The sequence below is a fragment of the Phragmites australis genome, chromosome 10 (assembly GCF_958298935.1).
Source record: "Phragmites australis chromosome 10, lpPhrAust1.1, whole genome shotgun sequence".
NCBI classification, from domain to species: Eukaryota; Viridiplantae; Streptophyta; class Magnoliopsida; order Poales; family Poaceae; genus Phragmites; species Phragmites australis.
In genome coordinates, this window is record NC_084930.1 from 31,985,099 (window position 1) to 32,012,698 (window position 27,600).

At 43.6% G+C, this 27,600-nt stretch overlaps 2 protein-coding genes across 2 annotated transcripts; both read left to right on the plus strand.

Moving 5' to 3' along the window:
* The first annotated feature begins 10,161 nt into the window (after positions 1-10,161).
* Positions 10,162-15,024, plus strand: LOC133930758 (probable protein phosphatase 2C 54). Its single transcript, XM_062377484.1, has 4 exons — positions 10,162-10,395; positions 11,795-11,995; positions 13,613-13,824; positions 14,126-15,024. Exons 2-4 carry the CDS (start codon positions 11,795-11,797, stop codon positions 14,691-14,693), a joined length of 981 nt encoding a protein of 326 aa, XP_062233468.1. The 5' UTR covers positions 10,162-10,395; the 3' UTR covers positions 14,694-15,024.
* An 8,718-nt stretch (positions 15,025-23,742) lies between these two features.
* Positions 23,743-27,257, plus strand: LOC133930759 (protein NUCLEAR FUSION DEFECTIVE 4-like). The gene is made up of 3 exons (XM_062377485.1): positions 23,743-24,412; positions 25,025-25,911; positions 26,455-27,257. Exons 1-3 carry the CDS (start codon positions 24,080-24,082, stop codon positions 26,933-26,935), a joined length of 1,701 nt encoding a protein of 566 aa, XP_062233469.1. The 5' UTR covers positions 23,743-24,079; the 3' UTR covers positions 26,936-27,257.
* The last annotated feature ends 343 nt before the right edge of the window (positions 27,258-27,600 follow it).

The window sequence follows — 27,600 nt, forward strand, 5'->3', positions numbered from 1 at the left end:
TCTCATAAAGTAGGACTAGGGAAGAACACATTGTTAGTTAATTGGAAAGTACATTCTTAATAACCCACTCTATTGGAGATGCTATACTCTCATTTCTGTATGGTATGCTAACTTTGTATTAGTGTGTTCTGAGGCCTTAAAAGGCAAGATATTGTACTATATAGTATTCTTGCAATAATACACATATGTGAGCTCAACTGCTAGTCATAGTCTACGAGAATTCCAAGTATCAGTTATGATCTTAAGTGAAACTTGTCCACATAAAATTGCCAATTCGAAGCTTAGTCCATTGTGTGGTTGTGGATGTGTGTAGCTTGAGGTTCTAGATGGATGTTCAATCCTAACAGGTCTTGTGGGCAAATTCTATGTGCTTCTGAGATATGGTGGGGGATTGTTAGAGTTAGTGCTTTGGCCAACCCAAATGAAAATTCCAATTAATCCTAAAGTCTCATTCATGCATAGCATGGTGGGGGAAGCTTTAGCCCCATATTGCTAATCTAGGTGGAGTAAGACCAGCTTAAATTTAGAGATGGTTTCACCTAGTTGAAGCAAGCAAAAGAAGAACACACGCGCACGCTTGCTCACCTCGCTTTGCCTTGCCCGTGCATGAGCAACGTGCTCGTGAATGGTTCGGCAATTTCTCGACTGGACGTATGTGAAGCTGCAGCTTCCTTTTGCATTTTTGCACCTTAGACATATGCATGGAAAAATTAAAATGATATAGAGGGGAAATTGCCACACCCGGTTTTATAAAGGAACAAAATCATATGTAAATTACATGTATGCCATGATCAAGTTTCATACATACAACAACTTCATTAGCGCATTAGACACAGTGACATTATTACAACGTTTAACTTAAATAAATAGAAAGGACCTCAATGGTCTTAAGCAAAACACATTGAAGCTCTCATCTTCCACAGGCAATCGACCGGGGTTCACCAGCCTAGCAGTCTTCATCTTCGTCTAAGAAGTAGTCTGGTTCTCCTTCGTTGTCTGAGGAATGTTTTGATGTACATTTGTATAGAAATAGTAAGTGTAACTACATAACATACTACGCAACTGTGGGAAATAAATGACATGTAAGCTTAAGTAAAAGAACATGCTATAACATGTACAATTTGCATAAATACCAACTATGCTAATGTATGAGTTATAGAAGCATCCTATTTAACTATGTGAATCATCATTGAACTTCCAATTTCTAGAAATGTCTCCACATGTCTTCTCAACTACCTAAAATCTGCATCAGTTTTCCAACCAACTGACTTGATACCCATCGCAGGTAGCCAAGAATCATCCACTACTATTACCCATCATGGGTAACCATCCATCCAATTGCTACCCATCACAGGTAACAACCCATCAACCAAACCAAAATAATCATGTGAAGGGATCACGCCATTCTTAATCGCGAGTACGACTGATATATTAGTTTACACTCTACAGAGGTTGTCCAACTTTACCCATGAATCATGATCCCATATGCTCGTGCAAACACAACACTTACACACTCCTGAGGTATGCGGCTAGGTTTCACTACAAAGCTATTACAAAGCACCTTCCTAAAAAGAATAAGCCTGCTGAGCTTTCACCGTCATCAACATGGCATCGCACCACCCAGAAGCCCCCTCTTGCGCCTTATAGCTCTAGAAAGGAATCACTCTTTCTTTACTACATCACCATTGACTTATACTATATTGAAGATCTGCTAATTAATTAGCCAATCCATACCCATATAAGCCTCATGGGTTGAACTATTAATTGGGGTTACCCATTCCACGAACCGGTCCTTAGGATACCGCGCATACACTACCACCAACCGTAGTGCTTCCGCGCACCTGTACATTCTCGCACCATCATCAGCCAATCATTCTACTTGACATCCCTATATTCCATATTGCTACAACAATTACCAGAATTCTCAACTCATAGTTGCATAGACCATTAGTTATGTTTAACCAATAGCCCAACCATACCCTTGTGCGAAACTAAGCATAAACTACCTAACATAACCACTATTGTCAATTAGGGTGAAAAGAAAATATGGAATAGGGTACTAAAGTAAATGGGATTTAGAATTAACAGCATTTATATTTGAAATAAAGATCGCATTTGAAAAACTATGATTAAAATATTCAAGGACACTTGCCTCTACCAACTTGCAGCTCAGACTCTTCAAAGATTTGGTCCTGAAGATTCTCGAACTGCTCCTCGTCCTCTCCCAATACACACCAAACAAATACACAACAATGCTAACTAAGAATAGTACACCAAACAATAGCTAACAACTATGAAAAAGATGCTAAAAGATAGTATATGCCACTACGAATGTGTGAGCATGAAAATCGCCTAAACCGGAACTAGAACGAGAAAGTTACGCTAAAAACAAGTTTAGAGTTAAATCTAAAAAAACAAAAAGAACATATTTTGAATAAAACATAAAGGGTAGGGACCTAAATGTAAAAATAGAGGAACCTTTTTGTAAATACAGAAACATTCAAGGGCTTAAGTGCAAAATTGCCAATTTTCCCAAATTAAACTAAATATGGCTTACTGAGTATTGTTGAGTAGGCTCTGTTGCTGAGGTAGCTAGCACGTGGCAGCCCTGTTGGATCGAGGTGGATGCTAACTGGGCATCCAGCTGACTAGGATTACGCATGGCACATGGTAGCATGTGATTGGATGACAAAGGGGTTTTAGATGGGAATGGTCAAAGCCTTTCACGGTTGAGCAAAAGGTCTCGGGTTGACCCAAATTGAGCGAAGGCGGCCACTTCGCGATATTGTGCCAATTCCAGTTTTCTAATCTCGACCATGGGTTTGATCTAACTACCAGAAGAGATGGCGGCTGGAGGGAAGGTGACCGGCAACGGTTGGACTCGGGCACGGCAGTGCTTCACCGGAGTTTCGCCGTAACTGAGCTCAGCTTACCGGCGGTGACGATGAGTGAGCGGCGAAAAAACATCACGGAAGGGTGACGAACTCACCTAGGGTGTTGGTGACTTTGGGGGAAGCAGTGATATTTGCTGGCGACAAGAGGGGTGACAACGGCTCTTGGGACTTCATCGACGGTGGTGCTTCAGCGGCTGGGAAGCGAAGGCGACAACGACGACGAGTTTAGGGGGCGACGGTGAAGCCTGAGAGCGAGTCGACTGTGGCAAAGCGGTGCTAGGGTGGCAGAGCATCGAGCTCGGTGGCGATGACGCTAGGGCTTTGTTATGGGGGCATTAGGGCTTGAAGCTATAGGGTTTTGGGGCGCAGAAAACCGGGCGCGGTAGGCCACTATTTATAGGCGAGGCAATCGTGGGGCCAACAAAGGAGGCGGCGGCTGAACTTGCGTCCGAGCTGGACTCGGCGGCGCAACAGAGGTCTCTGGGTCGGGGACGGACCCGACAAGTAGGGCCCGCAGGTCAACGACACGAAGCGGCCTGATGGGCTGGCCAGCATGGGCTTCGGCCTATGTAGGGCGGCTGGGAGAGAAAAGAGGAAATGGACTCAACCCGAGAAGAGGAAGGAGATGCGGGCTGCGGAGATAAGGAAGAAAAAAGGAAAAGGAAGGGAGATTTGGTCCAGAGAGGAAAAAAAGGAAATTTTCTTTTATAGAAGTATTTTCAAACTTTTTCCAAAATTTAAACGGTGCGTCTCAATGTTTTCAAAATTATTTTTTCACACAATGAAACCCTACTGCTACTATTCAGCATGAATGCAACACAAAAACAAAAGCTGAATAACCTAAATTAATTATTTGATTTAGAAATTAGGCTTTTCTCTTAGGGTTTTCAAACGAAGGTTAACACCTTAACCTCAAGAAAAAGAAAATTTATTACTATTTAAAAACCTAGAAATTTAGGGTGTTACAGAAATTATGCTGGCACTAATGACAGGAAATAATTCCTTTAATGAGCCTTAATGGCTAATTGTTTACCCGATATCTGTAAGGAGGGGAGACGTCAAGAAGAGAGAGCAATTTCTTAGTTTTGCCCTCCGTGCCTCTGTATTGTGCTGCCTCAACTACTCCATCTCGGCACCGACATGCCACCGGTGTTGGGAGATAAATGTCTTCGAAGCCCTTGTCCCTTGAAGAGTCTGCATGGGTTAGGGCAAATCGGAGTTTTGGGAAGTGCCTTCGTGACTACTTGCTTTGTCTGCTTCCTTGTTGTTGTCTACGAGTCTTCCTTCCTCATCGGATATAACACTACAACAAATGCCGCCGGAGCACTAATATGTAAGTCCTTATATAGAGTTTGATATCATGCTAGATACCTGTTACGTGATACCTGAACTGGTTACATGTATGCTAGCTTTATCTATAATTTACTTGATGTTTACATATACACTAGATATGTTGCTCTCTATTATCATTTATGTGTTGTTGCTATGGTCTACATATACGATAGATCTAGTGCATAGATTTATGATTTATATGACATACATACTATTTACATTGTTTTTAATCTATTGTATAGACCTAGTATACTTGTTATTATCCTTTTGATAATTCTTTTAAGAATTAAAATAATCACTAAAGTGCGATTATTTGCAGCACATGGCGCGGTTCTCCAACAATAGCTGCGTGAAGCCAGGAAGTGCCTCCTAGGCCATGGCGGCGGCCGTCAAAGAGGAAGGTCTTGTCCTTCTTGTTGAAACGCGCAGGCCACGACAAGGCGGGTACGCGGTGATGTGCGGAACGGAGGCCGTGATAGGGGTGACTAGCCGATACACGTGTAGCTCATGGAGCGAAGAACCTTGCACCACATTTCCTCGTTGAGCATGTTGGTGGTGTAAACCTTGCTAGAGAGCTCGACAAGGCCGTACTTGGTGGAGGATGGCAGCGGGTCGGTGGACACTTCCCACCTCACTATGACCTTAATCGACAATTTTGCAAAACTACGGGAAAAGCGTAAGTGAGGTCCAACTCCATCCAACGATGAATGTAGGGCATGTTTAGTTTTAGATTAAAAAGGCCTGACTAAAATTTAGCATTGTCAATTTGTGGGCAGAACCAAAACGTGGATAGTGAGAGGAAAAAATGATATTTGGATGGCAGCCATATCAAAACCTGTCATAATTGTGAATATGATATGTGAGGTCTTTTTCTGCATCCAATTGCATGGGACAACACCAGTTCGCTGCAATCCTGGTGGAATGAGTGCATTGGAGGGTGGTGAACCATGAAAAAGGTTATTAAGACCTTGATCATTTTGTTGCTATGAAAATGGTGGAAGGAATGAAATGGAAGAATTTTACAAGACCAGGAGATGACAGAACTAGTAACATTATATTGCATTTTCTTGATTTACAAGACCAGGAGATGACAGAATTTTACAACTCATGTAATATGTTATTTCAATCCTTTAATTTCTTGCCTCTCCTAGCATGTACTTTCAACCCTTTTTAATTTAATTATTTCCATCATGCTTAATTTTTTTACAAATAAGATTAATACAGCGTCAATCCAAACTATAAGGCCATCTCCAACGGAGTCTCCAAATTCGAGAATTCTAGTGCTACAGTGTTTTGCGGTATACTGTAGCACTAGAAATTCATCTCCAACAGAACCTCTATCCAGTGATACAGTACTGCTACAGTGTTGTAGATAGGGGATGCTGTAATAATGATAAGGGATGCTGTAATAGTATTTTGAGGATGAAGATTTGAGGTAGCGGTTGAAAATGGTCTAAAAACACGAACGCATTTGCAAGCACCCTATCCAACCTCTACAGATTAAATCCAAAGGTCTCCTCTCTCTCCACCACAATGCGTCGTATTTTTCTATCTTCCTGGCTCCCCCCACACACGAAAACAGCCGTAGCCGCCGCCCGCCTGCCTCCACGCGCGCCCTGCCCTCGGCATCCGCCGCCTGCAGCCCCAGTGCGTCGACGCAAAAACAATCGTCGCTGGCCCCGGTCTAAATCTCCGCGGGCCGCCTGCCTCTGCGCGCGCCCTGCCCCCGGCGCCCCTGGCATCCACCGCCTCCAGCCGCCCGCCTCCGGCCCCCCGGCGTGCCCGCCTACGCCACCTCCGCTCCCGGAGCGCACGGCCTACGCGGTCGACGAGCCTGGCCTCGCTGGGCATGGCGGGTACGCCGGCCAGGCATGGATCTCGCCGTGAGGTCGTAGATCTGGGTACAGGGCATCAAGAATATCCCAGGCGACGGCGGCGGCGGGAACATGCAGGAGGTGGCGCTGGTCTGGTGCTCTGGGCGACTGGGCCTTCCGCCTGCGGTCCACATAGCGCCCATAGCAGACCGTCGCCATCCATAGCAGACCAGTAGACCACAGAGCGTCTGTGCCGCCGCCGGCCTGCCACCGTGCTCGCCGCCGCGCAGCTCCTCTGCTCCTTTGCTCGGTCGCTCCTCTGCTTCGCTCGTCGGGAATCCGCGGCCGCCATCGCCGGGCGCCTGCAGCCTGGAGGAGCCCCGTGCGGCCATGCCCAACAAGAGGTCGCCGGCCGCCGCGCCCTGTAGGCTGCAGCTGCTGCTTCCTGCCTCCTGCGATGTAGCGCTCCTCTTCCATCGTAGTGAGTGTTCCCCTGATTGGCTAATTTTGTGTTCATGTTTAGGGTTCTTCATTTCTTCTGAAATTTTCGATTCAATTACATGTTGCAGATGCCAAATTCCTGCCCATTTTACATGTGACAAAAGCTCGACCTCCTGTGGAGCTGCCGTTGGTTTGAGATGATTGCACTTGGATGAGTTCAGGCTCCGGTACAGCATACCTGATAATTCTATCGATTCTATCCAGCTTGAAGCGGAGTCGACAGACGCTAACCTATGGATCGACCATGCATTGCAGTGCAATGCTCGGTCTGTCAAGGTCTCCGAATGGGGTGTTAAATTGCATCTTGATCCTGCGGTGTTCACTTCAAAGTACTTGATAAGCCTGAAGCTTTCCAATGCTATTTTGTTCCCCGGTTTCTTTAAGAACATTCAAACTGGCTGCACGAAATTGGGACGTCTGATCTTACATGGCTGTGCCATTGATGACGTTGGGATTTCCTCCCAGATACTGAAGGTTTTGACCATTGGTATTCTTAATGGTGCACAAAATTGGAATGTCTGATCTTATTTACCGTGTAACCAGGCTCACAATCAGAATTTAGATTCAGGCATGCAGGTAGACGTAGGTTAGTAGCCAGGCACTGGGCAGTACCATAGAAGGGAAAATTTCCCTATTCTTTTTTACCAATTGTTTGGTTCTTGTAAATCTAGAAATATAGCAAATCTGCAAATGAGATTATGAGATAGGAGCTTAGCTGCAATGCTGCATTGTGATGTTGAGTCATAATATTTCCCATCTGGCATCTGCAAACTTCTTATTGTAGCATGATTTCTACGGTACTATATTTTGCTTGAGTTTTGTTGAGCACAAATGATTATATGAATTGTCCGATGTCTTTGAGTAGCTTTATACTATGGATAATTGATTAGCTTGACTCATTGACTGTGTGTAGGACATCAACAATGAAGAAAATTTTCATACTAATGTCTTTGAGTAGCCAAACTACGAGGGAGAGTGGAATAGGTTCTCATGCTATTCTATTGTCTAGCAGACAAACTACGAGGGAGAGTGGAATAGGCACACAAATTTGATGTCCAGTAGACAAATTTACCTTATTAATATCCTACAGGCACATTCCAAATTGATTTATTTTCAATTTGCCTATCACTAATTGCGTGAGATTAACTGATTGGTTGATACTCTAATATTGTGTGCTGAGATTACGTGATATTACGGACACAGATTACCCACATGTATGGTGATGGCTTAATTACTCAGTTTTGTTTCACCACAAATCACCTATCATATATTTTAATAGGGAGACTAATATGAGTGCATTATCAGACAGGTACAGCTAGCAGCGGCATTGACAGTTTCACAAGTAGTGACCATCAGGGTTCTGGTTGTGAGCCAGACTGTAAATGTCAAAAAAGATCAACAGTGGTGCATGTAGATGTGAGATGAGCATAGATTGAAATACTTACACAACCTGTATATTAGCCACCAACAGAAAAACAGAGGTGCACTCGTGGAATCAAATACTACGCACATCACAATTGGAACGTTTGATCCTTTGAATCATACTGATATTCGTTAATATCTCGATAATGAACTTTGTGATTATGTTATATTTGAACCACTGGAACTACATTCGTCAGATGAAGGTAACATATTATTCTTCATTGTACTCTATTTTGATGTGTTCTCGTATCGCTTCTTTCGACCTGTAGAGTAACCCGAAGCAGTCCAGGACGTTCCTGATGATTTTGATGATGACAAAGGGTGGTTATATCCTGGTCAAGGTGAACATGTCAATCCAATTTGCACGAGTTGGTCTAACTGATTCATTATGTAACATATCCATATAATTATTTTGGTATTTATACAAATGTTTTTGAATCATATGTGATGGAAGGTCATAATATTGTGTTCATGCAAGGTTATGATCTGTCCGATCGCACCTACCAAATTTTCCAAAGAAGCATCATATTTTAAGGGAAGTCAAAAACTACCCATATTGTGTTCCTAAACGGTTCTAATATGAGGGACTTATTTTTGTTATAGGAAAGGAAAATTTAAAATCTTCATTCTAGATGTACCAGATGAGTTACGACGATTGTATACGAGCTTTGATGATGATGATGCAAAATATTTTAGGCAATACATACAATATTTCAATTCTCATTTACAAGTCTTGGTGTTACACTTGATTGTCGTGTCAGCACAATTGCAGCAAGTGATATATATACATTCTGAGCATATGGTTAGCTATATCACCATTTGGACCGGCTGATATCTAGTGGGAAGGGTCCATAACACGTGCAGCTATACTTCTATAATACTGGTGACATAATAGAACATAGAGCTAAGAGGTCCCCTTGTCTTTATATCAATTTGATTATGAAGATTCAGAGGATACTATATCACAACCTTTATGTACAGACCTTTTAGAGTGTTAGGTTCTGCTCCAAACCTCTACGATTATATGATTGAGTAAATAAGTAGAACACATATATTGCACTGGATCAGCGAAGGTATAATACCCTCACAACTTCACAAGTCGCTGGTATCTAGATGGAAGAGAATGATGTATAAAAATGTTTTGATAAGAGTGTTATATCTAGGCATACCATGGGTACTACGATCTGTTAGCCTATTCTTTGTTTTTCCTATAGCGAAATTATGTTGATAACTATATATGTACATAAATTACTTTAAATCCACATCATAAACTGTATGTGTAAAAAAGTACCCAAAAATCATATAAAAAACCATCCTAAAGCCATATCACAAAATGTAGATATGCACGTGTATAGTTTACTAGTCTATACTGTATATTCACCGACCAAGATTTGGAGACCTCTCATAGGCTAAGATACTGTAGCATATGTGCTGTAGCTACTGTTCATATGCGTCATATATATATGTGTATATATACGTGTATGTAATACGTATCAATATATTTACATGTATAATATAATTTTTTGAGAAATTTTAGAAAAATAGCGAAAGGTACAGTTATATTAATAAATCAGTTGAAATAATTCAAATGCACAGAAAAATATCTAAAACTCAAAAAAATATGAAACAAATTTTGTTAGGTTCGTATTACTGACGTCTACATATTAAAATTATGTGTATGCATAAAAATAATATTATTTTTCTCATAATTAAATGAATATGTTAAATATTAATAAATATATAAATAAATATTAAGGTGTCCAAAATTAGTGAATATATTTTTTTATTTTTTTATGTTCTGTATAAAAAAATAGGCGCGACTTAGAGGCGCCGATCCGCTAGTAGCGTCAAACTTCCCAAACACGTCAGAGCTGACGCTTGTTCACCTTCACCACGTGCCTTTCTTCCTCCTCGCACTTTACCTGTCTTGTACCCTTCTCCGTTTCTCTCTCCTCAGTCCTCTCCTCACTAGTCACCACTGCCCACAGTCCCCACCCTCCAATAAAAAAATCGAGCTCCAACAAACAACCACCGCAATCCCCCCTTCGCGGCTTCGCCTCGCCCACACCTCCCTTTCACCGAGATTTCTTTCCCCACAGATATTCCCAAATAATCCTCTCTATTGCTTTCCTCCTCGGATTCCTCTTCCCCTCTCCTCCCACTCCAATTATTCTTCTCCCTACTGACTTGCATTGCCTCTCTCTCTCTCTCTCTCTCTCTCTCTCTCTCTCTCTCTCTCTCTCTCTCTCTCTCGCCCTCGTGTTTGTTCTTCCTACCAGCGGAGCACCAGCTGCGCGCTGCGCCTCGTGCCAAGAACGCCGGAGGCAGGACAGGCTGGCGGCGTAGGGCGCGTGGAGGAACTGGAGGACGCGGAAAAGATCGGTTTTGGAGAAGCCAGTGTCGAGGAGCCCGCCGAGTTTCCCTTGGCTCAGGTGGGTGCTCACTGTTCTGTGCAAAAGATTCTGTTTTGCGGTGATTAGTTAGTTCTTTAGATGAATTTTCGCTGTATCTGTGAATTTGATAGCTTCCTGTCGGTTCATTTGAGTGCTTGATCATGGTATGAAGGATGGATTGAGAAGGAAACAACGATTGTCTTTGCTTCAAGTATACGCCTCTGATTGCCCATTCGTCTCTTTTTCTTGAAATCCGGGTCAATTTAGGTGATTTTTTTGTTTAATTATTTCTAATGAAACTGCGGAGTAGAAGGTGATTTGAACTGTTCAACAGGACGGTGGACGGAGTTAAGTTTCGTGCATTATAGTTGTAATGGTGGTTTGGTGTTTCTTGTGAGCGGTGATAGGTGGTCGTTTGCGGTTTGCTCATGCTTTGCATGCTCCTCACTGCTTCGATTTTGTCCTGCACACTGAACTTGTCAAACTGTCCAATCATTAGCATGTTCATTGTGATGAAATGTAATGTGAGTATGTGACAGAGTGGTACTAGTACTACTAATTTGAGACTACTGTGCTTACTACCTAGCAAGCAGGAAAAGCCTGACATTTCTTCAGAGGGCATCTCAAGAAATCAGTACTTGCCAATTGCACATGTACTTAGTTTCCCGCTCAGACTGAAAAAAATGAAAAAAAAATGTTTTTCGTGCTGTTCACGGTAAAGGATATACTGATACTGCTCTTGAAGTGATCCATGCAATTAATGATTATGAAGCGCTTGATACACATCGAAGGTAGAATCTGTTAGGTTTCTGTAATCCATAGGTTGTGAGATGGTTTGGATTCTAGGTGTTACTGTCATTGGTAGATTGCTCTCTTAGACTGGTAATGTTGGTTGCCATGGAATAGTCCTGAAGCCTGTAATTTCGGATGATTTTTCTCTACTTATCTGTAGGGTCTGCTTATTCGTTCAACCCTTAGTAACAGCAAAAACTTTTCTTGTCCTGCCAAGTTGTCTTGAGTGATCGTTCTCAAGTACGGTTAATTAGTTATCTTCTGCCGACCTTTTCTGGTCATTGATGCTCTGCGTAAAAAAGATGGTTATTTATAACATTTTTACTGTTCCAAGTAAGTTGAACACTAATTCGTTAAACAGATGAGTTACTATTTGATATAACTTAATATGTTTCTATCCGACAGTAAATTAGACGTGATAGGCACATTTCGAATATGGCATGCATAATGAACTGAAGTATTGCAGTTTGCTTATATTAGTATGTTCAGACCAAATTTGGCAATGCTAGTTGCAGTCAAGTTACTTTGTGATCTCATGTAATTTAAATTAGCTAGCTTGTCTATTGATGCGCTGTGCTTCCTATTTATGGTCTGAACATATTGGTATTGCATTATTGTGAAATGATCCTCTTCTTTGAACGCGCAGATGGAGAGAGTTTGTGAGAACACAACTGCTGCTGATTTCAAGCAGTACAAGTTAAGCAAGTTTGTTCCTGTAATCCGATCAGGGGATTGGTCTGATATTGGAGGTCGTCAATACATGGAAGATACCCATGTCTGCATTCCGGACCTAGCTAAGAACTTTGGTATCCCTTCATTAGATGATGAAGTCATTTCCTTCTATGGGGTAAATACTTGCCATCTTGCTCACTCTATTTTACTTTTTCCTAGTTTGACAGAAATGTTATTGCCACCCTGTTATGATCCTAAGATCATAAGGGGATAAATATCCGTCGGGAGGATAGCCGGGTGGCGGCTGCTGCTATGAGAGGGATTAGAGTATAGATTGGAGAAACTTAGAATATTAGGGGAGACTTAGATTGATTCTTCTCTTGCTTGGTTACAATGACGTGTGTCTGCCCCTTATACAGAGGGGAAATCACAATCCTAAATCAATTCTAACTAACTTATCTCCTACCAAAAACAAATCAACTCGAATCCTAACATACCAAACTTACATCATAATTAAAAAGGTAAGACTTATCTCTTGCTATTGTCGTGGTGCTCCTTGGGCCCACATGAGCGGCTAGCTAGCCGCCATGACATTACACCCCTCCTTTTGAGCAGCTCGTCCTCTAGTTGCAGAGTGGCAGCCATGGTTGTAGCCCCTTAAATCCCCCACATTGATGAACGATTATAGCGTCGGCATCCCGTCATGTGAGAGCACCAAGTTATCCAGAGTGTCTTGCCCACACTATTTGTGGTAGGTAGCGCCACTGGTGGCTCCGCTGGTGTCGCCCATAGGGATGACGACAATGAAACCAACTGCGGTGGCGATGAAGATGAGAACATAGCTGAAGCCATGGGTTAGGATTAGCTGTCGCTGATGCCAAATGTTATGATCCTAAGATCGATCATAAGGGGATAAACATTCGCCAAAAGGATAGTTGTGCGACGTCGGCTGCTATAGGAGAGATTAGACTATAGATTGGGGCGATTTAGAATATTAGGGGAGACTTAGATTAATTCTTCTCTTGCTTGGTTACATTGATGTGCGGCTGCCCCTTTATATAAAGAGGGAAAATTACAATCCTAAATCAATTCCAACTCCTAACTTATCTCTTACCACACTTATCTCTAAGCAGTCCTAATTCAATCCGACTCCTAACCTATCTCCTACCAAACTTATCTCTAAACATATCAACTCAAACCCTAATATCCTAAACTTATATCTTAATTAAAAAGGTAAGACTTATCTCTTGCTACTGCCGTGGTGCTCCTTGGGCCCACACGAATGGCCAGCTGGCCGCCATTGCAACCCATGCAAATCTACAAGACTACAGGTAGTGTATGTTGATGGTATATTCTGATTAAATTCACTATAATTCCCCATATAGAGAAAAGGAACTGATAACAGATTCGTCCACACTGCAGCATTGTTTAGCAGTATAATGTTGAGGTTGTTCATTGACTCCAGTTTATCATATGTGTAATTCGGTACAGTACCAGAAGATAAGATAGGCTATATGTTCTTTCGACAAATGAGTCTGCTTCTTTGTGATAATGCAGTCATGTTTTCTTGATCAGTTATTTAAGTACAATGTAATAAATTCACGTATCAACAAACTTATTCTAAGTATGTGCAACTAGTGATCTGCAGTTCCACACCCTCGATACTTACTTTTAATCCTAGCCTTGCTCTTCATCAATTAACCTAGTTATGCATCTTAGTTTTTCTGCATACATGAAATATGAAAATTTGATGTTTCTCTTAGGTATGTACTTTCTCCATTTCAATAATCAGGTTTTTGATGGTCACGGTGGGAAAGATGCTGCCCATTTTGTTCGCGATAATTTACCAAGGGTCATTGTGGAAGATTCAGATTTCCCTCTTCAGCTTGAAAAAGTAGTCAGGAGGTCCTTTATGCAGATAGATTGCCAGTTTGCTGAGACATGCTCTCACCGTAGAGCACTGTCCTCCGGCACAACTGCACTTACAGCGATGATTTTCGGAAGGTATTTTCCTGTCACAAGGAATGATGATCTCCAACTTTAAATAGCACATTTATGAGCCGTTCATCAATACCATGTCCATGAGCTATATCTGTATATTTGATATCCTCAGAACCATCATTGAAAGTCTACCAGATGGAATGTTACACAAAAATATTTTAATATGAACATCTGACGAAAATGTAAGAAGTACCAGATGTGTCATTATCTAACTATCTACTATATTTGTACCCTTAAATTTCATTATACTTGTCAGCTGATGAGCCTTTATGGCCAATACTAATAATTTGCATGTCTACTGCAGGTCTCTTCTGGTCGCTAATGCTGGTGATTGTAGGGCAGTTCTTTCCCGGTGTGGCACTGCAATTGAAATGTCCATGGATCACAGGCCTTGCAGCCTCAGTGAAAAAGTGCGCATAGAATCACTTGGCGGCTATGTGGATGACGGTTACCTTAATGGTTTGTTAGGAGTCACTAGAGCACTTGGTGACTGGCATCTTGAGGGCATGAAAGAAGTTGACGGGCCAGGAGGCCCTCTGAGTGCTGAACCGGAGCTCAAGATGATCACACTGACAAAGGACGATGAGTTCTTGATAATTGGCAGTGACGGAATCTGGGACGTCTTCTCAAACCAAAACTCTGTGGACTTCGCACGGAAGCGCCTGCAAGAGCACAACGATGTCAAACGATGCTGCAAGGAAATCGTTGAGGAGGCAATAAGGCGAGGGGCTACTGACAATTTAACCGCAGTGTTGGTTTCCTTCCACCTGGAGGTTCCTCCTCAAATGAAAGTGAATCGTCCCGGTAGGGTGGCACGGAGCATATCTGCAGAGGGGCTTAATAGCCTCAAGATACTCCTGGGAAGGCAATAATGGCATTCTTGTTGTGATTAGTCACTATGATGCATTGCTGAGTTGCAATTGTATGTAGTCATCTCGGCACCTCGTTGTTGTAATTGTTCATTGTTGAAATGCAGTTTATTATTCTTGTTGGTAATTAAACTAACAAACATGAGCCCAAGCTTGTAGCTGGAGCTAGTCAAGGCCTGGGAAAAAATTGCGCACTACTGAGCTCGTTGTGTCATGCTTTTCCCTTTTTCTCTCTGTAAATAAAAATGAGGCTGCCTAGCCGTGCAATTGACCTTTCATCATGTAACAAACTATTCATTGGCTGAAATTTGTCAAAATTGGGTCATCTTTCATATGGTTCCCGTCTCATGATTATTCACTTGTGTGCTCTCAGAATACAAAATTTTGCAGCTGAGCAGAGTTTTGAACAATGTCTGATCAGAGTACCAACAAGATCAGATTGCACAGAAACTGATCCTTTTCGTCTGACTAGTGCTGTTTGTTTGCAACAATGTTAAAATAATGTCATTTTCATACGCCAGTAAACTAACCCAGTTGACTGGTTTGTTTGCCCCCTGTTTTTGGAGGAATCACGAACAAATATACGCACCTCTGTACAGTATTTTACAGACACAAGTTTCTGGGGGCAAATGTGTGTTGTACCTGAGACCAAGCAGAGTACTTGACAGAATTCTTAATTCCATTTGGTACTTTCAAGTATGGCATTAGCACCTAATCCAGGGGCCAATGGCCTAAACAAGGCCCCCATATTTTGGGCAGACATACTGCTGCAAAGGTTAGCAGAGACAACATAAAATATAGTTACATTTTTTGCATTGGTACTTCAGGTAACCCTACAATGCAGACATGGGTACACCGATCGCTGGATGGAGCCAATCTGTTGTTCTTGAGAAGGATGTATATATATCATCTCTGGGTCAAATGGTTCAAGTTCAAGCAACAAGGTCCATAGCTCCTCACTGTTCCATCTGAGCTTCACTTCTTTAGTCTCTGAACTCCCCTAGGATCCTTGCACAGAGATCAGATGAAAACCTCCTTGCCATTGGTTGCTGCTATCATTGTTCTGCTCCTGCTGATGGCCAGGGTAGAGGGTATTCGGCTGGACTCAGAGAGCCATGAAGCATTCAGCAACCAGATGGTTAATGTAAGTAACCGCGATTCTTTCGCGTGCGCATTTTAGTACACATTGTGCAGTGATTCTTTCTGCATGTGCTAACTGATGTGCATTCTTTTGTTATTGCAGAAATCTGGGGAGATAGCAGTGAAAAACAATGACAATGAACCATCAGGTGAAATGGAGGAAAGCATTTCTGAAGAGAAAGGCAGAGTAGGTCACAGGCTGCCTGAGATCCATGTGGATTACTATGGTCCAAGGGGTCATAAATCTAGACACCACTGAGCAAATTTTCTTCAGCTGGTCCATTCTTTTCTTTCTTTCTTTCTTTAGATGAACCGTGATTGCTTAACTAGTGAGCACATCACCATATGAGGCAGTATAATATAGCCGATAGCAAGATCCAAGTTGTAATTCATTTATTTGCCTTTTTTTCTCATCCCCCCCCCCCCCCGGGTGAAAAGGGACGAAACACTATTGATGTACTGAACTTCTGACAAACATTTGAAACAAGAAACTGCAACCTACTGACGACATTTCACTCAAAAAACTGCAGCTGCATGAATTGGAAAGGCTTCCCAAGTCCCAACTGTAACTACTACTTGCTTCACTCTAGGGATGGCAACAGGGTGGGGCGGGGCCTAGGATGCCCCCTATCCCTACCCCAACCCCTGAACTCTGAGCCCCGTCCCGACGCCAAAACGCAGATCAGGAAAAAACCGACCCCATCCCCATCAGATCCCCGAACTCCGTTGGGGCCTATGGGGGAGTGGTGCCCAGGTTGCAGAGGAGCGGCACGGTGATCGTGTCCACGTTGGCGTCGCTATCGTCAAACTGGAGCATGTACGCGGATAGGGAGTCACGGTCGACGAGGCAGTAGGAGAAGGTGGCGGTGAAGATCTGGGATGGGAAGGAGAGCAGCCCCCCACTGAGCGCCAGCAACCCCGCTGCGCCGAGCTGCCGACGAAGAGACCCCAAGTGCTGACCTTAAAACTTCAAGCCCCTATGTAGCCCCATAGGGAAAAGTCTATCCTTGGACCCGCCTTGACCTAAACCCGGGGCCCCACCCCATGAGCCTCATGAGGGGAAAATCGTCCCTATCCCTGCCCTATTCAGGGCGGATCCCCGCCTCTGCGGGAAAAATTACCATCCCTACTTCACATAGGGTATCAATATTTTTTACTGGAAGTACATATCATCATTTTTCTTTGAACACATATTTCTTCTGCGTATAGCCTGAACTTTAAAAATAAGTTAATAGTTCCTAAATTTAGCCGGTTTAGTGGAGTTGCAGAATGTGTGATGTGGTGTAGTGTACCTACCATTATTCTTAAGGTGGTAAGCCGAGGCGTGGCGACCCACCCGCTTCCAATCGCCTAGGCACTCAAGGCGAGGTAAGGCGGTGCCATACACCAAGCCATACATGCAGCAAAGTATATTTTGTAGAGGAAAAATATAAATGAAAATATAAATGCAAAGTGTATTAAAGCACAGCCCACTCAACCAAGTCAACCCAATTCATCTTCAACCACCCCAACAGTCAACTAAACCTAACTAACTAAGTGCCCGTGCGTTACAACGAAAACACAAATATTTGATATGGTAATAACAAATACAAACTCAAGGTATGGAGATGTGGATGCCATATGAGCGTCGCTGAACTAATATGTCGAGAGCGATATCGTAGTTTGATTTCAGATGGGATCTAAAAAAGGAGGAATTATCCTCTAATTTCTCTCCTCATTTTTCTCATTTATTTTTATTTATTAAATGAGTCTCATATCCGTAGCAGGTAACGGAACAGAGAGGTTGGAGGACGAGGATGGATAACAAAAGTAGGTGAAATATTTATATTTTAGGGGGGTTTATTAGATAGGAGAAGAGCAAGGAGGAGGTGACGCGGGAACCAACTCATATTTTATATAGTAGAGATTGCCCCTTTCTCTGTCCTCCTCACCACTTCCCTCTCCAGTCACCGCCATCTCTCTTCCTCTTCTCCCTCCTGTCCTGCCCCTCCCACTTCGTCAACCTCCGAGGTCCAAGCTTCTGTAGCAATCGGTGACGTCCTAAGAGGGGAGTAGTGAATTAGGACACTTAAAAACCTAAATGGCTCCAAAAACTTCACAATATAAACATATATCAATTTCTATCTAAATATGTTCTAGATTTATCTATTATGTCTACTCTACCGTTCAAAAGGTTTGCAACTTACTCTAGGATAGTAAATTGCAAGTATGTAAGTGCAAAAATGTAAATAAGGTAGAGAGAGTAAACTCGGCACAAGAGATTTTATCCTGTAGTATCGATGATATGAATGTCACCTCTAGTCCACGTTGGAGCTCCACCAAAGATATGCTCATAGTCATCATGACTCTTTCGATCATGGCTCTTGAGCCACCAAGCCACTAAGGTAAGGCCTCAAATCGGATGAGCCACCAAGCCACCAAGGCAAGACCTCACCACTAGCCTCTCTTCTGGTCACTTGTCGTTGTCTTCACTTTGTAGCTTGAGCCACCAAGGCAAGAGTCTCCGCATCCCCGTACAAGTTTCTTGCCGCTGTTCCACACCAAATTGAAAGGTCAACAAGCTTGAGCCACCAAGACTTAAGGTGTCGATGAGTCACCAAGACTCTAAGGTGTCGGCGTACCACTTGGTATACTCTAGAATTACTCTTTGATCCACACTCTAGGTAGCAACACCTAACAATAATTCTCTCTAGGTCTATTAGCACTAACTCTCTAAACTTATGCTTAATTACCTTGGATAATCACTTTAAGTATATTGGTGGCTTGGATATCTTCTCAAGTGTTTTTAGGTTTCTCTGGACCCTAGCACACTTCAAATGACCGAGTGGAGGGGTATTTATAGCCCTAACCCCACGAACTAGCCGTTATTTCAACGGTCATAATTTACTATGAACACCGGATGATCTAGTGACAACAGTAGTACAATACTGGATCATCCAGTGAGTACTCCATCAGAAACTAGCAGTTGAATTTCCACTCAAACACCCTATGAATACCGAACTATCCTGTGTAACCTTCAAATCTATCATCGGACTATCCGATGAGTTGTCTTGAGCTAACTGAGCCTTTGCAACCTCTTTGTGTAAAATGCTCTAGTGTGTTGTTCTTCCTCATCACCGAACTATCGAGTCAGTTGGATCTTCTCTTCTTTTTCCGAGAAATGCTCCGATATAACTATCTCTATGATCACCAGACTATTCAGTTAGTTCATCCATCTGCTTCAACAGCTGCAATTTCTTAGTAGAAATGCTCTGGTGTAAGCATCCAGTGTGTACACTCCGAGCACCGGACTATCCGGTGGGGACTTCATCTTTTTTCAGCCACGTGTCCCAAAGAAAATCTCCGGTGTTACTCAGCGCTGATCACCAGACCATCCGGTGAGGTTTTCAACATTCTCTTCTCTTCTAGACAAAATACTTTGGTGTGTGCAAACATCAAAGCACTGGATCATCCGGTGATACAAATATTTTTGGAACTTCTCCAATTCAATTAATCTTTATCCCGGTTATGGTGACTTCTTTATGTATAGCATCAATGATACCTACTAAAGCATATACTTGAAAATATGTTAGTATCATTGACTATATTGTTATTAATCACCAAAATCACATACATGCTCTAAGATAGCCGCTACAATCTCCCCAAGAGCACGTTTGCTACAATCTTCTCATTTTTAGTGATTGATGATAACACAACCAAAGCAAGTGGCAGATTAAAAATGATACCAATTGTAAATGGCCAAAGGCCTTACCTCTTTGCTTTGATGCTTGTTCTTACCACTTAGTCTGTCACGTCCTAAAATGCTAATAACGTGATTAAGCATTCATAATCATCATGGCATTATGTTTATGCGTATTCTTTGATATTTTGAGTTTAAACATATTTAAGAAGTACTTGGATATAGTTTAGAGCCCTTTTTGGAAAACCCTAAATACCTTGGGGACAAGAAAATAAAGAAAGAAAACATGGGGAAATTGCTTCTCGTGGTCTGACCAGGATTACCCGCGGTCTGACCACCGGGGGCAGTCATATAGGCTTGCCACGTGGATTTCTCGTGGTCTGACCGGGACTTCCCGTGGTCTGACCACCAAAGCACAGAGACTCGACTTAAGTGAATCGATCACGTCCTAAAATGCTAATTACGTAATTAAGCATGCATAATCGTCATCGTATGTGCTTGCACGTGTTTGTCTATCAAAAACCGGTTAAACATGTCTCAAATACCTTAGAGATATTTTAGAGCACTTTGGAGAACCCCCTACATGCCTTGGAGAAGGAAAATAATAGAAGGAGGATGATGATGGGAGATTTAGGAAAATTTCAGCAACAGAACCTGTCGGTGTATCAGGAACCGGGGGTCCCCGAATCCTGAGGCCAGGCCAACCATCCGCCACATGGCGCCATCCCGCGGGGTCTCTCCTGCAAGATGAGAAAAGATCAAGTCCCGGGAGAAGGCGCACGGGGCCACAGTCGGTGGCCCCCGAGTACCCCAGTTCCCCGATGATCCACAGAATCCAAGTACCGGGAAGAAAGTGCTCGGGGGAGTGTACGGTCACCCCCGAGCACCCTAGTCCCCCGACGACCAGGAGAGCTAAGTTCCGGGAGAGAGTTCTCAGGGCTGCGTGCGGCAACCCCTGAGCACTCGGTTCCCCAAGGATCCGTACAAGTGTGCCCGGGAGAGAGTGCTCGGGGGAGGTGAACAATACCCCCGAGCACTCGGTTCCCCTAGGACAAGGAAAGGCATTCTCAGGAGAGAGTGCTCGGGGAGGTGAACAGTACCCCCCGAGCACTCGGTACCCCGACGACCCAGAAAGGCCCCCGAGGGGCCCACCAATGAGGTGTCAACCAGTCAAAGGTCCGAGGCCGCATTTAATGAGCGTGCGCGGCCTGTCACCTCCAACTGCTCCCGCCGCGCTCAGCGTCAGTTCCTGCCACGTTCTGGCAGAGAGGCGTGGGGTTATTAATTGCACGGGTCCCGTCCCGTGCCATCCGGCCTGTCTTTGGATAACGTCGTAAGGACCAAGGCGTTCCGTCTGCCGCGCTGCTGTGGCAGGGGAACAAGACAGGGCGGGCACGCCGGGCTGCTCTGCGGCTGCCCGATGGGCCCTCTTCACGGCACCCGTTGCCATGGCATTCATTGTGACAGATGACCGGGCGTGCGACGCATTTTCCACCCCCGTTCACTTCGCCCAGAGGAAATGATGACGCTCTTTCCATTTATGGTGTCTCGAAACTCGTGCCCCCCTTCCGTTCGGGGCACGCCGCGGCCGGTGGGTACTTAAAGCAGCCGGCGGCACAAAAGAATGGGGAACGAGATAGGACGAAAGAGAGCATAGCTGAAGAGGACGGTTAAGAGGCAACGAATAGACAAGAACACAACGCAAGAGAAACACTGTAAGGAAGGCTGAGCCTAGTCTCAGCCAAAGAACAAGGAGTCCCAGGCTCTTAGATAGATCAAGATTCTTGTAACCAGCAACATCTTTGAGGGACTTCCTCGGGACAGTTATAGTATCCATACAGGAGTAGGGTGTTACGCCCCCGTGCGGTTCGAACCTATCTAAATTCCGGTGCATTTACTTCTTCTTGCACTAGGTCAACACCCCCACCACCGGTCGTTGCATTCATTCCCATTTATTTCTCCGACGAACGCATTCAGGATCATCCCCTCGGCCGAATCTCTAAAAAGGGGTCTCTCGGGATCCCTACGACAGGAGTTAATCCTCCGACAGAACCCCTCGCGGTCTGACCGATTTCACCCTCGGTCTGACTACCAAGTGTGTGCCATGTGGATTTTTTGCGGTCTGACTACCTGAGCTTGCAGTCTGACTGTCAACACACAGAGGCCCGGTTAAGTGGATCGATCACTTCCTTTTGCTCTCTCTCTCACTTTTCTCTCACTCTCCTTCTCTCCACCTGACGCTAGAGAGAGAAAGAGAGCTCTCCTCATCGCGTTCAAAGGACAAAGATCAGAAGTGAGAACTCCCACGAGCTTCTCAGAGGACTTCTCCAAATTTTTCCCCTCTTCTCCTTCACCGGAGACCCGTTTATCGACCACAAGATTCATCACCACTCCGCAGCATTTGCGTGGCATAGCGCTTGTGGCTGGTTACACCAGTTCACTACCACGGTGAGGCAGCACAAGCCTCGAGGGGAAGAATCGCTGTCTGGTGAGGCATTCGACTCAGCTTCAACAATTCCTTTTTTTTTCAAATACAATTTTGCATATGCAGAAATATGAACTAGCTAATACAGTAATACACTTGATTACTTTGTACATATCTGTGGGCACGTTTGAAAAGCAGAAACTTTATACAAAACAATACAAATTTTGATAGTATTCATACATAATTCTCACATCCCCAACCTCAAATGGGGGTTGAGGGCTCCTTCACAGGAAAAACATGGATCTACCGTCTATCATGACTCCTCTTATGATTGTGTCCTGTGTTCCTCAAGCACTGAAAGAGACGGTTGAACATCTCTTCCTTTACTGCAGGTCTGCAGCTTTGCAAGATCTTGTTGGTCAATGTTTGGACTGCTGGTTGACCTGCAAGTGAATCCAATGGAAATTCTAGATAAGTTTAAAAGACGGCTCAATGCCTCCTTTTTCGTGGAGATCATCATACTAATGAGTTGGAGCATCTGGACAACAAGGGATGATTAATATTCAACCAAGAACAACCCTCAAGCCTCAACTGATAGCTGCAGGGCCAAATTTGTACATGAATTTGCCATGGTTATGCATTGGGAAAAAAGAAAACACTTCCCCCAAATTAATGATTGGCTAGGCTCTTTCATGTAATTTTGGTTCTTTTTTTTTCTTTTCATCCCTTTTTGTTCCTTTTTCACAATATAGATGTAATCTGTAGGGCAACCTTTCAGTTTCGTCGGAGGGGGGGGGGGGGCTTAGCAAGACTTGGAATTTTTGCTATCTATACTTTGCAGAGTGGCAACTCGGTGAGGAGCATAGAAGCATCGAGTAGCCTCTATACCATGCAATGTGGAGCATGTAGAAATCATGTTAGGTTAGTGTTCACTTTGTGTGGGGGGCAAAGATGATAGTTTAGCCGCAAATATTTCCCTTTCTTTTCTATAAAATGTTCATGTCATGATGAATTTGTTATAGTAAGAAATCTTTAATTTTTAATTTTAGAATTGATCATCGCAAGCTAACCCTTATCTGATTGGACAAGACTAACTCGTTACCCTCTTATTATGTTGACCTCTCTATGTCTGATTGAACATTTAGAGTATATTTGGCAGAGCTTAAATTCCATAATTTTTGTTGGATCTGTAGTTTGTAAGTTAAAATAAAGTTATTTATATTTTTATTTTTATTTTAAAATGCAAACAGATGGCTCACTTAAATATCCTAATTTATCCTCAGCCCGAGAATTCTTGGAGGTAATTTAAAGTTTAAAGTTTTGAGCTAGTTTAACATAGCTATCTATGTCTAAATGAAGTGAAACAAATTTTATAAATCCTTTTAAGGTAGGCCCTATAAAAAAAATATGTGTTTGCATGTTAATATTTTTTTACATAAGTTAATAAATGTGTTGCACACTTTTTCTTTTTTTCTAAGATTCCTCTCCATAAAATATGATGCAAAGGACATTATTTTTTTTTTAAAAAAATCACAAAATGTTTTAGAATTGTCCACTAATATTTTTTGAATTTTTGTGATTTTTTTGAATTTTTTTATGTCACATCAGCGAAATGCTGCTAACCGGACATACGGAGTTATCACCATGTAGGATAAAATCAGTACCAAAACTAGTTAAAAAAACTAAATTGTATCTATTTAAATAGTTAGAAAAAGTAAGATATCTGGTTTGATGGTTCGAAGTAGATAATATAGATTTTTTCTTTTTCAACTGGAAATTGTAAAGATCATGCGGAACTTTCAGCCCACAGTGCCCAAATCGCCGGCTCGGTCCACTGTTGGTTTAGCTCGCCCCAAGTGAATACGCCGCGATCTCGCACCAAATCCTGAGATCTCGGCCGCTTGCCCGGCCGATGCCGCCGACCGTCGCCATCGGAATCGCAATCGCTTGCCGATCCGCTTCCCTTTTTACACCCCGCTCCCCTTTGCCCGCACCTCTTCCGGTCGTCCCAGTTCCCGCCCACCGACCGGCGCGCACGCCTCGGCCGACCGTACTGCCCAAACCCACATTAAAATCCCTCACCAACTTGCGATCCCGAGGCGCTACCTTCCCTTCGCGCAGCTGGCTCCCAGCTCGGCGCGCGAGATGCGGGGGGCGGGGGCAGTGAAGGCGGGGAGCCGGCCGCCGTGGCTGGGGCTGGGGGCGGCGGTGTGGGTGCAGGTGGCGGGCGGCGCCAGCTCCACGTTCGCGCTCTACTCGCACGCGCTCAAGGTCGCGCTGGGGACGGACCAGCGCCGGCTCGCGCTGCTTGGGGTCGCCTGCGACGTCGGCGAGAACCTCGGGCTGCTCCCAGGGGTGCTCTGCAACCGGCTGCACCCCGCGCTGCTCTTACTCATCGGCGCCGCCGCGTGCCTCCTCGGGAACGGCATCACTTGGCTCGCCGTCTCCGGCGCCGCACCCGCGTTGCCATACTGGCTGGTGAGCTGCGTCTCGTCCTTGTTTTTACCACTTACTTGTTTTTACTACTTACTTGATCGATTCTATGATCAATTTGTTAACATCCCTCTTTACTTCGAAACTGCAACTCGATTCGCGTTAGCAGAACTAGGTTGTGAAACGGGAATTGAGTTGGTCTACTGCGGTGATGTGTAAGTTTAGGGGAAAAGGCATTGTTTTGTGGCAGGTAGTAGCTTGGACGCTTTTGCGATGTACAAGTAAACATATTTTTGTGTAAACTTCAAGTGGAAACTATTACCTGCACCGGAAAAGAAATGTCACTTTCTGAGATGCCATAAACAAAAGGAAACACCGGAAGGAGAACTGTGTTAGAGATACTAGCAAACAAGTTTCGATTGCACTTGGGTAAACAAGTATTTCGATTGCACTTGAGTAGTTGCATTTGACTTTGTTAGCCGGCAACATGCACGTATTGAGAACTTGGCAGATCTCGATGGTGGCAGGTGTTCTGGGATTAGCCCTACTATTTTTGCCTTTCTTAAAGTGAGGTTAGCCTTATCTTGCTAGCTTCTTTTTTGTGGCAAACCTTACTTTGTTCGGATAGTGTAAACTGACTAGTGACCTTACTTCCAGATATGGTTTGCATTATGTCTTGCTGCAAACGGTGGTGCATGGTTGGGGACTGCCGTTCTAGTCACCAACATGAGGAACTTCCCACTCAGCAGAGGTGCTGTTGCTGGCATTCTTAAAGGGTACTCTGGTTTAAGTGCTGCTGTCTACACTGAAATATACACTGGAGTGCTTCATGATTCTCCCACCAACCTATTGCTTTTTCTCACTCTGGGAGTTCCTGTTGTATGCCTTCTGACGATATACTTTGTTCGTCCTTGCAAACCCTCTCTGGTGGAGAACAATGCAGAGCAAGTCCATTTTATCTTTGCGCAAATGGCGAGTGTTCTTCTTGGGGTTTATCTTGTTGCGGCTACGATATTGGATCATGTTGTGACTCTTACTGATGTTATGAACTATTCTCTGCTTGCCATTATGGTTCTTCTCGTTTTTGCTCCCGTTGCTATACCATTGAAGATGACACTGTTCCCAAGTAACAGGAGAAAAGGCCAATCGGACTCATCAGAGTGCTCTCCAACCACTGATAATGATCAGATAGAACCACTTTTGCCTTCTTCCTCTGGATCAAACCTTGGTAATCTTGAAGAAGATGATGCCACAGATATTGACATTCTCTTAGCTGAGGGTGAAGGGGCTATAAAGCCGAAGAGAAGAAGACCAAGAAGGGGAGAAGATTTCAGGTTTCGTGAAGCGATACTGAAGGCAGATTTCTGGCTTCTCTTTGCAATATATTTTATTGGGGTTGGATCTGGAATCACTGTTCTTAATAATCTAGCACAAATAGGAATTGCTGTAGGTGCTGTCGACACAACCATCTCACTCTCTCTCTTCAGCTTCTGCAATTTTTTTGGCCGTTTGGGAGGTGGTGCTGTTTCTGAGTATCTTGTCAGGTAACAGAATATCCTATTTTTACTCAGTTACATTTAATCTTTGAAATGAATGATTTCATATGATGGACCTTTCTTGGCTTTAATAGTCTTTGGCCTAGTGAGTATTGACTATTGAGAGATACCTGGTAGTGAACCAATGTGTTTGTGTGTGTGGGGGGGGGGGGGGGGGGGCAGGGTTATAGCTCCCAACTGGTCTAGGCTTATTAATCATATTCAATCCCCTTCTCTTTTTTTTAATCATTCGAAAACTACATTGCAGTTTAATAGTTTTATGTTTTAGTGAATTCCATACACTCTCTCCAAAACACGTGCATGCCCTCTCATGTTAGGCAGTAGCTTGGGGGGAACTGTGAATACATGATGGCCTAACGAATCAACAACATTTTCCTTTCTCTGAAGAGAAACAGTAGGGAAGATCCTGAAACCCATATGTACAAATATATAGTTAACAGCCTTCTTGTTTGTGAGTGATATACATGCCTTTGTTTAAATTCAAATTGTGGCCGTTGCATCCTTAGGTTATCTTACAAGTTTCTTTTGCAGGTCAAGGACGCTTCCACGAAGTGTATTGATTGCATGCACCCAAGTAGTGATGATAATTACATACCTGCTCTTCGCGTTGGGTCGCCATGCCACACTCTATATCTCCGTTGCTTTACTTGGCATATGCTACGGTGTCCAATTCTCTGTGATAATTTCAACTTCATCAGAGCTGTTCGGATTGAAGCACTTCGGAAAGATATATAACTTCATTGCGCTGGCAAATCCAGTCGGCGCGTTCTTGTTCAACAGTCTTGCTGGCTATGTCTATGATCTAGAGGTGGAAAAACAGCGCGTTGGAAGGGCAGACTTGGATATCGCGTGCCATGGCCCTAATTGTTTCAGACTTACATTTTGCGTTCTAGCTGGCGCGGCTAGCTTGGGCACATTGCTGAGCATGGTTCTGACGGTGAGGATTCGACCAGTGTATCAGATGCTCTATGCTGGTGGATCCTTCAGCCAGCCCAGGAGCTCTGCACATTGATCAATGGCGATGTAGTACTTTTTTGCATCTACCTTAATGCAGTATGAGGGCCGAATTGCTTCACGAATGGTCTATTGTAATCACTGTATTTCAAGTATGAGCACGCACCTTAATTTTTGTACTCCGTATTGTCATTCTGGCTCTAGTTTGGCCTAGGGTGTGGAATGAGAAATTGTTTTGCTGAGCTTCTTGTACCAGACGCTGTCGCTGCTACTCCAGGTCAACGCGCTGAGGCAAGACCGAAGAATCCTAGGGTGTATAAAAACTGAAATTCTTACTCGTGTACAATAATGCTGTTTATGTATGGCATGCTTATGCACCATTTTTGTGCCTTCCATGTTTTGAGAAGAGTGTGCATCTCTAGCCTCAACTCAAGCTATAAATGTCGGAAATTTCGTTTTCAAAATTTTTAAGCATATTCTGTTAAAGAGGTTTCCATGTTTCCACCTAGCAGGTGGTTTGCACCATATATTCTCCTAGATTATTAGAGTGGTAGGGAGGGAACAAGATCAACTTCAAGGCGACGGCAACATCAGCACTGAAAATTTTGAACTGGCAGTGGTTGAGATCTAAGCAGGGTTGGCCAGCTAAACTGCACTGAAGCCGACAGATCTACATCCCTGCATCCAAAAGTACAGCGTCACGCTGTTCAGATCTGAAACTCG